The following is a 10,672-nucleotide window of genomic DNA, read 5'->3' as shown; positions in this document are numbered from 1 at the left end:
AGGCAGGTGGATTTCTGAGTTCGAGGCCAGCCTGGTCTACAAAGTGAGTTCCAGGACAGCCAGGGCTATACAGAGAAACCCTGTCTTGAAAAACCAAAACAAAAAAACAAACAAAACAAAGTATCCAACACATAAATGGTAGCTACTAATCCTCTTGGTTCCATTCACAGAGCCCATAAGGTGACATGTGACACAGAGGAAAGGACTTGGCCCATGTCCAGCACATGGTAGATAAGAAGGAACTGAAACTTTCTCCTCTCTGCCTAGAGTGGTTTATGTCTTCTATAGCAATACTGCGGCCTCCTGTAATATTTGTTGTTTTGTTTTTGTTGTTGTTGTTGTTTTGTTTTGTTTGTGTTTTTTTGGAGACAGAGCCCCACATACCCTAGGCTGACTGGATTAGCTGTGTGGCCAAGTACGGCCTAGTGCTGCTCTTCCTGCCTCCAGCATCCAAGTGGGAGGATTATTTGCCTCCATGGTTGGCCCGCCTACTACAGTTTTGCTTGTCCCCATCCTCCTGCCCCCCATACAGGGTCTCACTGTATAGCTCTGTGTGCCCTGGAAGTCAGAGACCTGCCTGTCTCTGTCTCTCTCTGCTAGGATTAAAGGCTTGTGTGTCTTTAAGTTTGTCCCTAAATGAATTAAACTGAAAAGCTCTACAAAACAAAAGCAAACACTGAAGGCAGGAGCTTTCATCCGCTTTCCAGCAAAGAAACCGAGTGGCAAAGAGAACTCACATCCCAGCACCTGAACCCAAGCGACTGCTGGCACCAGGAACAATTTCTGGCTCAAGTGGCATGTATGTGGCCTGTGGACTTGTTTTTCTCCATACATTCCAGGCCTTAGGCACACACGTGATGGTCTGTCAGAACAGTTTGTTGATAAGATTTTGGGAACCGCAATCCCTGGCACTTCGGGATCTTGGAGGCTATGTCTCTAAGACAGCCAGCCAGGCTTATGTGACCGCACCCTGGAGCACAGCAAGTCCCATGTTTCCAACGTACATTCATAATTTGAGAGTGAAAGGGATTGTTGAGAGTCATTCAGTCCAACCTCATGTTACAGGTAAAAAACAGATCTAGGCCTTCAGAACAGGCCTGAGAGGACTGCGGCACCATTCACCGACAAGGTGGGTCCCATTTTAGAGAGGGGCCCAGTCAAGTCACACGGAGCGGTAGCTGCATAGCACTTGCCCTCATCCTTGGTTCTCATGAACCTTCCCCACATCCTACTACAGACCAAGGGTCTTATGCATGAAGCAACACTCTTCATGTAGGTGGCTGTGCGGGGGTGAGGGCGACGGGAGACGGACAACACAGGATTCGGTATGTCTGGGACGTGGCTAGACCGGGGCTTTGAGACTTGGGTGACCTAAGCTAGGTAGGAACCGGGGTGGGTAGGAAGGACCGAAGATGGAAATGCGGGAGTACGCGTGCGCCGAGGCTCCTGGCTCCGATTGGCTCCTTCAGTCGGAGAGGCGGGGCCTCAGGTTTGTGCTTCCTCCCGCGGCAGCTTCCGCGGCGCAACGCCTGCGAATCGACCCTGGGCCGGGCCGGAGACCCCGCTGGCGGGTGTGGTGGTGGGTCCAGAACTGGAGGCCTGAGTCGGGTGGCATTCTGGAGTGAGGCAGTGGGCTCCGCGACCCTGCGAGGTGAGAGCATAGCCACACCCTGCCCATGTCCCCGCCCTGGACAGGGGCGCGTCCTGACTTGACTTGTCTGGCCATTTCTTGCGAGAAACTTGAGACCCCTGCACCTGATGGTCTCTTCCCTGACTCAGCCCACCCCGATCTGCACTTGGTTGAGGGTCTCTCTCTACTTTCACCCTACACATTTGATCCCTGTACATAGGATAAGAATTGAAGACCGAGCCCGGGACCCCTTTGCTTCTTGGTTGAGAGCTTGAGGAGACCATCTCCTTAAGAACCCCCATTAATTGTCTGGAGTTCTTATTGCAGATGGAGGGGGCAGAAGGCAACGCGGGGCAGCCCGGCCCTGCGGAGCGGTCCCACCGAAGTAGCGTCTCTTCAGTGGGTGCCCGAGGTAGGTCTCCACTTTCTTCTTTCATCTCTTCTGAACTCTGTGGTTCCAGCCCTGGGGATGTGACTCCAGTTTGTCTTTTTCAGTAAGTTAATCATGTAATAATAAGATTTGTTTAGATGTGGCAGACTCAGAAATCAAAGGACTTAGCTGGGATCTGTCTCTAGCTTAGTGACCGAGCCACACTCCTGAACTTTCTCTCTTTTGCCTTCAAATGCAGGCCTGTCTTCAAATGAAGACACATGATTGGAAAGTGGCACCACTTTCTTTGTCCCGTTTCTTTTTTACAGACAGCTCTTTGAAAGCAGGGATTCTCCACCTCTTCATTTTATTGGGAGGAAATTAGGGCCTAGAGAGGTTGTTAGGTCTCAGACTACTGGAGCAGACCAAGGTTGATCATGAACTTGGGCCTTCGGGGCCGGTTTTTCTGCCTGTAAAGTGGATCTGAGCCTCAGTCTCTTGGTCTCTCCAAGTAGCCGTTGGAGCAGAAAAGACCAGAATCTAAAAACCTTCTTCAGTATGCTGTCCACTCTAGCCAGCCTCATCAGATTGGTGGGGACCTTTTGAAGGAGAGCTGTTTTTACAGATTTACAGCTGAATTACAGAGTCAGGATAGAAGCAGAAAAGGACTGCAGGCTGAGAACGTGGACCTCCAAACTCCATGCTCTTTTACTGCGCCTGTAGTTCGGGGATGGGGAATTGGAGTCTGGCCGACCTGCCAAGCATCTCTGGCCCTGGCTTCAGATGGGAATCCAGCTTGTTATAAGGGAACACTGGCTGTATGAGTTGTTTATTCTTTCCTGGACCGCTTAAAGCTATCTGCAGAAGCCACAGCATGGATCCTTAAAGTTTTGACGAGTCCTAATAAAGCTGAGACCTGGAACCTGCTGTAACCCAAGGTGGCCTTAGAACTCCTCATTGTCCCCTTAGTCTGACCCAGTCAGAGTCAGGTCACTAGCTGGCTTTGTTCCCAGCTTGATAGGGAAATGTGATCTCAGGATGGGTTACCCCGCCCTATTTCTCCACCTGAGAAATATTAGAAACAACAATATTTTGGTGCTGCAGAGGAAGGGAGGTGAGTTTTATCACCCTACTTTGAGCCTCAGGGGTGAAATGGGGCTGGTACCTGGGCCCGAGTTTCTGGATGGTTTGAGGTCCTTGAAGGCACATTTTTATTTGTATATTTTTTAAAATACTGGGTCTTGCTATGTAGCCCAGGCTGGCCTGGAACTTGAAATCCTCCAACTCTAGCCTCCTGCATCCCGTCTTGGGACTACAGATGTATATCACCATAAGCCGTAAGCATCCCTGTCAGTGGGGTCTTGAGAAGCTGTGTCAGTGTAGCCTGGATGGTGATACAGAGCAAAGGGTGGTGGAGAATGCTGATTGAACCTCACCTGACCTGACCTGTATTCCAGCAGCTGATGTACTGGTGTACCTGGCTGATGACACAGTAGTGCCCCTGGCCGTAGAGAACCTGTCCTCAATCAGTGCCCATGAGCTGCACCGCGCAGTCCGTGAAGTCCTGCAGCTCCCAGACGTGGCCCTGGAGGCCTTTGCACTCTGGCTCGTCTCCCCTCTCTTGGGTAAGGTCTGGCAGCAAGGGAACATTGTGGGGAGGTGAGGAGACTAACTGGGCAGAGAGAGGGCTTAGCGACCACAACCTGTGGCCACTTCCTGTCAGGGAGGATGGGACCTGGTGTGTCCCAGAGTCCTGAGGAGGTGTCGGGATCCTTTGTCCCTGCCTTTCTCTTGTGCTGGTGCGATGCTGCTGGAGCCCTGACCTTCAGAAGAGCAGAAGGTTCCTCTGCTCATAGGGCATGCAGTCTGGACCTCACCTGGGGAGTATAACTTCAGTGTTTCCCCATGGCTCAGGTCCATCCTACTGTGTGAAGTTCCGAGATCTGGATCAGTGGGTAGGTGGCTGTCAGGACTGTGTGCCGTTGCTGGCAGTTGGGAGCAGGGTAGATACAGCTCTGGAAGTGGTCCTGTACAGCGACTCCTCTGCTTGGGTGTGGGCTGCAGGGAGAAGAGGAACATGGTTTTTCTGTATGGGACCTCCACCCTACCTGGTGTCTGGCACTATGGCCATACGCTTCCTGCCCCTGTAGGCTGGGGCCCCACTACGGAATGGAAATGAAGATAGGGTGTTATAGACTCTAGGGCCAGTGAATAAAGTCCCTCATTATGGTCCCTGAGTCTGTTGGCATGGAAGTAAAGAGACTTTTGGAGGCTCAGTGTCATCATTTGGGGAAATAAATCAGTGCTGGCACTGGGAGTGTTTTCTGAACTTAAATTTTCCTTTAAGGGCCGGCAAGAGGGCTCAGTGGGTAAAGGTGCTTGCCCCTAAGCCTGGTGACCCTAGGTCCAGGGTCCTGTCTCTGGGACCCATATGGTGGAAGGAAAGAACCAGTTCCTACAAGTAATACTGTTGATTTCCACATTCATGATCACACATGCATATATAATAGTAAAGATAATAATGATTTTTAAAGTTGGACATATACTAAATTATACTTTTTTACAAATTCCTTTGAGGATCAAGAATACAAATTCATTAGAGCAGTTGCCTAGCCTGTGCAAAGCCCAGGGTTCCGTCCCCAGTGTTGAAAATGATAGCTAGGCAGTGGTGGTGCACACTTTTAAGCCCAGGAGGCAGAAGGAGGTGAAGGCAGCCCAGTCTCTGGGTTCAAGGTCAGCTTGGTCTGCAGAGTGAGTTCCAGGATCGCCGGGGCTCCGCAGAGAAACCCTGTGTGTGTGTGTGTGTGGGGGGCAACAAATAGTGACCGTTCCCCTTGCTGTGGAGCAAGGGGCACACTTGATCTCAATAATTTGATCAGGGCAGCCTGGGTCAGGCCCTGGGAATGGGGAGGTGGGGGTGTGTGTGCCTGAGACCCCTAAGGTTTCTGCCTCTGTACTGTGGGAGGAGCTCCAGCCCCCACCCCACTGCCCCTCGTCATTCCTCCCTGTCCCTCCTGTCCTCCTGCCCCACCACCCCCTTCACTTCCTGCACAGTTGTTGTTCCCAGGCTCACGCCCACACTCTTCCTGCTGGCCCAGCCCCTCTTCTGCCCTCTGAACCTCTGGTCAGGGCTGTGGGCTCCTTGGCTGTGTGGAAAGCTGGGGATAGGAGGCCCTAGTGGGTGGCCACTGCTCTGCCCCAGGAGGCTCCGGGCAGCCTGCTCCCCCTCCCCCTTCTCCATCCCACTCCCTCACATTCCACAGCCTGCCAGTGACTAGAACTGAATGCATTGCCTGTGTGGCCAAGGCCGGCCAGAGTGCCTGAGGCTATAGTGCACTCAACACCCATGTTCTTCCCAGGCTGGGGTGGGAACTGAAAGGCTACTCAGATCCTGGGACGGACACACACACACAGACACACACACACACACACACACACAAGCCCCCAGACTAAACAGCCCCGCTTGCTGTCCCAGCCGTGAATGCCTGTGAAGAAGCAGGGGCTTTCATGCTCCTCAGTTTGATTGAGTGTTGGCCTTCTCCTCATCCTCTGCATGTATCAGGTTCCACATGTTAGCCTTACCTGGATGGTGGAGGCAAGGGAGGAGGTTCCCACCCAGAAGTCTGAGGCTGTGGTGGGATAGCCCTATTCTGATGGCAGGATCTCTGGGACTTGGGAATGAAGGCAGGAGGAACACATGCCTGTCTGCAGGTCTACTGTCCCACACCGTGAGTTCTAGGACAGACAGGGAACCAGACTATGGGACCCTCTGACAGGACCATGCATGTGTACCTAAGAGATGCTTGGGAGCCTCGGCCCCGGGCCTGTATGACCACTCATTTCTGTGTGGTCCTGGGAATCTGCCATCCCTTGTGGGCTTCAGGTAAAGGGAGTGATGTTGTCCCATAGCCCCGTCTTGTGAGCCTGGGGATGGGGGCAGTGGGGGAGGTGACAGAAATGATGGCTGTGGACAGAAATAGGACAAGAAAGGACAAGAAAGGATTGGAAGCCGAGCGTGGTGGCGCACGCATTTAATCCCAGCATTTAGGAGGCAGAAGAAGGCGGATTTCTGAGTTCGAGATCAGCCTGGTCTACAGAGTGAGTTCCAGGACAGCCAGGGCTATACAGAGAAACCCTGTCTCGAAAAAAAAAAAGAAAGAAAGAAAGAAAAAAAAGAAAGGACTAGAGCTGATGCAGAGATTGGATGGAGGTGACAAGGCAAGAAGGCTGCCTGGAAGCTGGGCTGCTGTCTGGTCAAGCTCAGGGTCCAGAAGGAAGGTCCAAGTGTCCAGAGAATCATTGGCATCTGGCTGGCAGGACAAGGTGCCCTGCTGTTAGCAGGGAAGGACAGCAAGAGGGAGGACGTTTGTGTCAGAAGACTGGCAGGCATACAGTAGCACTCTCACCACGGGTCTCTGTGCCTCCCTCTGTGAGTTCCACAACATCTCTCTCGGGTGGCCCATCAACTTCCTAGGGCCCCGGTGGACATGTTGAATCAATCATATGCCCTGACTTGGGATAGTTGACCTAACCACCCTGAGCCTGGTTCTCTCCAAGGTAGAATGGGAGTCAGGGTATTCCAGGGTGAAGACCCTTGAACCCTTTGGAGTGGCTCTGGACCTGCTCAGTGATTGTTGGTCGTGGCCGTCCTCACTGTTGGTGGACAGTATAATAGGTGGCTCGGCGCCACTGGCCTGGTCAACAGCTTCATGGCCATATCCTCTCTTGCTCTACAGAGGTACAGTTGAAACCCAAGCACCAGCCCTACAAACTGGGCCGCCAGTGGCCAGAGCTGCTGCTGCGCTTCACCGACGCCTCGGATGATGATGTGGCCATGGGTCAGTGTTTGGGGCCGGGGCATCTGAAAGGGATGCCTTGGGAAGGGTGGGCGGGGAGGGGCTGCGAACAGAGATGCACTGTGTGCTGTCTGGTCAGCAACCCCCATTCAGGAGGGCTCTCTCCACGGAGAACAGTAAGGTTGGAAGCTGGGGTGTGGGCCATGCAGGGTAGGGCAGGTTGGGGCTGCCTTAAGCAGGGGGACCAGAAAATAACTCTTATCTCCTCTCTCCAGATGAGCCTTCCCTTCAGTTCCGAAGGAATGTGTTTTTCCCAAGGCGCCGAGAGCTCCAGGTAAGGCAGAGCCCAGGTAATGCCACAGGGTTCCTGCATGCTAGTGCCCAGTCTCCTGACCCCTAGACACCTAGACAGTCATGCTTGGCCAGCTCCTCTGAGCCGTCGTCTCCATGCCACACTGCTCTACAGGTCCATGATGAGGAGGTCTTGCGGCTGCTCTATGAGGAAGCCAAGAGCAATGTGCTGAGCGCTCGGTATCCTTGTGACCTGGAGGACTGTGAGGTGCTGGGTGCCCTCGTGTGCCGTGTGCAGCTGGGGCCCTACCAGCCTGGCCAGCCTGCCGCCTGCACTCTGAGGTAAGGACAGTGAGACTCGAGACGGGCACCCAGTGGGAAAGTTGCCGTGCAAGTGTCTCCCTACACATGGGTCTAGGGCCTGCAAGGTATGGATAGTCCCGAACTCAGGCCTCTGATGCACGCATGCTCACTGGATGGCCTTAGTGAGTTCTCCACTTCTCTGAGCCTCCTTTTCCTTCTTCCCAATGGATACACACATTAGGTGATGTCGCAGAGGCATCTTCAGCACAAGGGTGTACAGACACTCGGATGGAGCCCCCACCTCTAGCTAAAGTCTGGAGTAACAGCCAGGAACTGACCATGTGCTGACCCCCCAGTAACCACAAACAGTTCAGCTCAACCCCAAACCCCAAGAATAGAATCCTGTTCCCTACCCAGCAGTGGTGGCGCACGCCTTTAATCCCAGCACTCGGGAGGCAGAGGAGGCAGATTTCTGAGTTTGAGGCCAGCCTGGTCTACAGAGTGAGTTCCAGGACAGCCAGGGCTATACAGAGAAACCCTGTCTTGAAAAACAAAACAATACAAGGTCATTCATAAGGACTAGAGTGAGTTTGAGGCCAGCCTGTGCTACATGAAACCCTGTTGTAAACAAAGCTTGTGATAGATTCAGGTGACTGTAAACCCTGACTTCGACCTGTTCCTAACCTGGGCTCCTTGTTTCTCCAACCCGCAAAGCAGTTTATGGGGCCGGAGACCTGGTGCTCATGACTGTTTGGAGCCTGGCAGGGACTGCCCTGGATTCAAGTCCCCTGAAGGCTTGTAGCTGAGCTGTCTAAGGCTGGTGGCCATGGCCATGGTATCCCGGACTTCAAGATGGGCATGTCTGTTTTTCTTGGGTCTGACAAGCTCGACTCGTTTGCACAGGAAGTCCCTTTGCTCACTCATGTGACATGCAAGGCCAGACGGTCAGGATGCCCTGGATGGTGCAGCTGTGTCCCAGACCCTGTTTTTCTTCTTGCCCTACAGCCCTTGTCTTGTTAGCCAGCACAAGGTCAGACATGTTAGCCCTGTGGCCTGGTGTCTACAGCAACTGTCTGTTACAGAGGAGAGGCCCCTCTTACCTTATAGGCTTGCTCTCATGGCACATAGCTTAGTCTCCAGGTCCACCCAGAGATTGAAAGTTCAGTGGCTCTGCCCCTGATGGGCTGCAGCTCGGTCTTAGGGACACCGAGTCTGCACACACCCAAAGCTGAGACAGGCTTTTCCATGACAAGGGGAAACTGCTGTCAAACACAGGACTTGAGTAGGGGTGGGACACAGACAGTAAAATGGGTACAGCTGCCCTGAGAAGGGAGGGCGGCCAGGCCTCTGAGACCCCTCCTGCACCCCGTGACTCAGGCTGACAACTTCCTTCCTGCCCTCCGCCTTCTCTTCCCTTGCTGCCTCTCCCAGCAGCCCTAGCGGGACTCCTCTCTGGAAAAGGTGGCACCATGGAGGTTTACCTAGTTAACCCTGGGGTCTCTGTCTGTGCCCTTGGGACTTGTGGTCCTGTTGTAGACAGGGCCTGGATATAGACTCTGACTTTGAGGCGTCAGACCCAGAACTTCAGATGTCGTCTGTTGGAATGGTTGGTTCCCTGCCGGCAGGAGCCCAGGTGGCCTAAGGTAGAAAGTGGTCATATTTTAGCCGAGAGCCCTGTTCTCCGAGTGAAGGGGCCTTTTCCCACTCAGGAATGGCATGATACTCCGTGTTAGCTACCTTTTTTTTTTTTAAGTTCTTTTTTTTTTAATATTTTATGTATATTGGTGTTCTGCCTGCGTGTATGTCAGTGTGAGAGTGTCAGATCCCCTGGAACTAGAATACAGACAGTTGTGAGCTGCCATGTGAGTGCTGAGAATTGAACCTGGGTCCTTTGGAGGAACAGCCAGTGTACTTAACTGCTGAGCCATCTCTCCGGCCCCACCAGTGCTGGCTACTCTTACATCTACTTGACACAAGCTCTCATCTAAGAGGAGGAAACCTCGATGGAGAAAATGCTTCCAGACGGTCAGGCTGTGGGCAGGTCTGTAGAGTAGACCAGGGACCAAGCTGTAAGCCACCGAGTGAGCCTCGGGCCCTAGCTGTGTAAGGAGGACGCCCTATTTCCCATGAATCTGTGATGATCTCGTTGGTGTTCAGTCATCCCTCCCTTGCTGAGTAGAGTGCTGAGAGCGTGCCTTAGCAGCGGTCACTGTTGCTGTGCTGAAACACTGTGACCAATAGCAGCCTGGGCAGGAAAGGGTTTATGTGGCTCTCACATCCTCAGTCACCGAGCCACTGAGCCAGAGCCACCGTCCACTGAGGGAAGCCAAGGCAGGGACTCAAACCAGGTGGGAACCTGGAGGCAGGAGCTGATAGGCCATGGTGGAGTGCTACTTACTGGCTTGCTCCCCATGGCTTGCTCAGCCTGCTTTCTTATAGAACCCAGGACCACCAGCCTAGGCATGGCGTCACCCACAATGGGCTGGACCCTCCCACATCAGTCACTAATTAAGAAAACGCTCTACAGGCTTAACTGTAGTTGCATCTTAGGGAGGTATTGTCTCAGTTGAGGATCCCTCCTCTCAGGTGATTCCAGCTTGTGTCATGTTGACGTAAACCTAGCCAGAACGTAGTGTCACACCATTCGTGTTATTTTGGATGGAGAAAGTTGCGTTCATTTAGAAAGCTCAACTGTCTGGCCTCAGAACATGGATGTTGCCCTGATACCTGCTCCAGCCAGGCTCTTCCTCTGCTTTTTTCTGGCTTCCCATCCCTACCTGAGCACATCCCAGGCCCCTCTGCTGTCCCCTGGTCCTGAATGTCAGCCAGACCTCATCTGATGGGAAAGGTGGCAAAGATTGGTCTTGATGACGCTGTCTGCCCTTTGCCAGCGTGGAGCACTCCTGCTGACAGGGAGGGAGGTTTGTCTGTGAGGAGAGAGCAGGATCAGAGTGGGCCTTCGGTGGTGCCCTACCTGGCCTTTGTGTGCAGGGTGGCCTCTGCCATCCTAGGCTTGCAGAACTTTACCGTGTCTTAGTGTCAGGGTAACTTACCAGAAGCAGGTGATAACTCTGCCCCTGCTCTGCAGATAGGTAGGTGCCCCTTGTTGGTCTCACAGCTGGCTATGACATACAGTGTTTCAGAAGGCCTGCAGAAGGGCTCTGATCTGACCACACCTGGGCCTTCTCCCCATGCTCCCCGATGTATACTCTAGGGGTCTGTCTGTGTCTGTCTGTCTGTCTCTCTTTCTCTCTTTCAAGATTTTTTTTTTTTTTTTGGTTT

At 53.1% G+C, this 10,672-nt stretch overlaps 1 protein-coding gene across 2 annotated transcripts in view; it reads left to right on the top strand.

The window, feature by feature from the left end:
* The first annotated feature begins 1,514 nt into the window (after positions 1-1,514).
* Frmd8 (FERM domain containing 8) overlaps positions 1,515-10,672 on the top strand; it is a 19,330-nt gene continuing 10,172 nt past the window's right edge. Inside the window, exons 1-6 of one of the 2 annotated variants that reach the window (XM_029546325.1) lie at positions 1,515-1,651; positions 1,958-2,042; positions 3,461-3,625; positions 6,737-6,838; positions 7,072-7,130; positions 7,263-7,429. In XM_029546325.1, the coding sequence (XP_029402185.1) occupies positions 1,958-2,042; positions 3,461-3,625; positions 6,737-6,838; positions 7,072-7,130; positions 7,263-7,429 (578 nt within the window). In that variant the 5' untranslated portion in view covers positions 1,515-1,651. Of the gene's footprint in view, positions 1,652-1,957; positions 2,043-3,457; positions 3,626-6,736; positions 6,839-7,071; positions 7,131-7,262; positions 7,430-10,672 lie in introns of both variants that reach the window. The other variant, XM_021199487.2, reaches the window with a different exon arrangement.

The sequence above is a fragment of the Mus pahari genome, chromosome 1 (genome assembly GCF_900095145.1).
Source record: "Mus pahari chromosome 1, PAHARI_EIJ_v1.1, whole genome shotgun sequence".
NCBI classification, from domain to species: Eukaryota; Metazoa; Chordata; class Mammalia; order Rodentia; family Muridae; genus Mus; species Mus pahari.
Note: the sequence above shows the minus strand (reverse complement) of the source record. Positions and strands in the feature narration are given on the sequence as shown.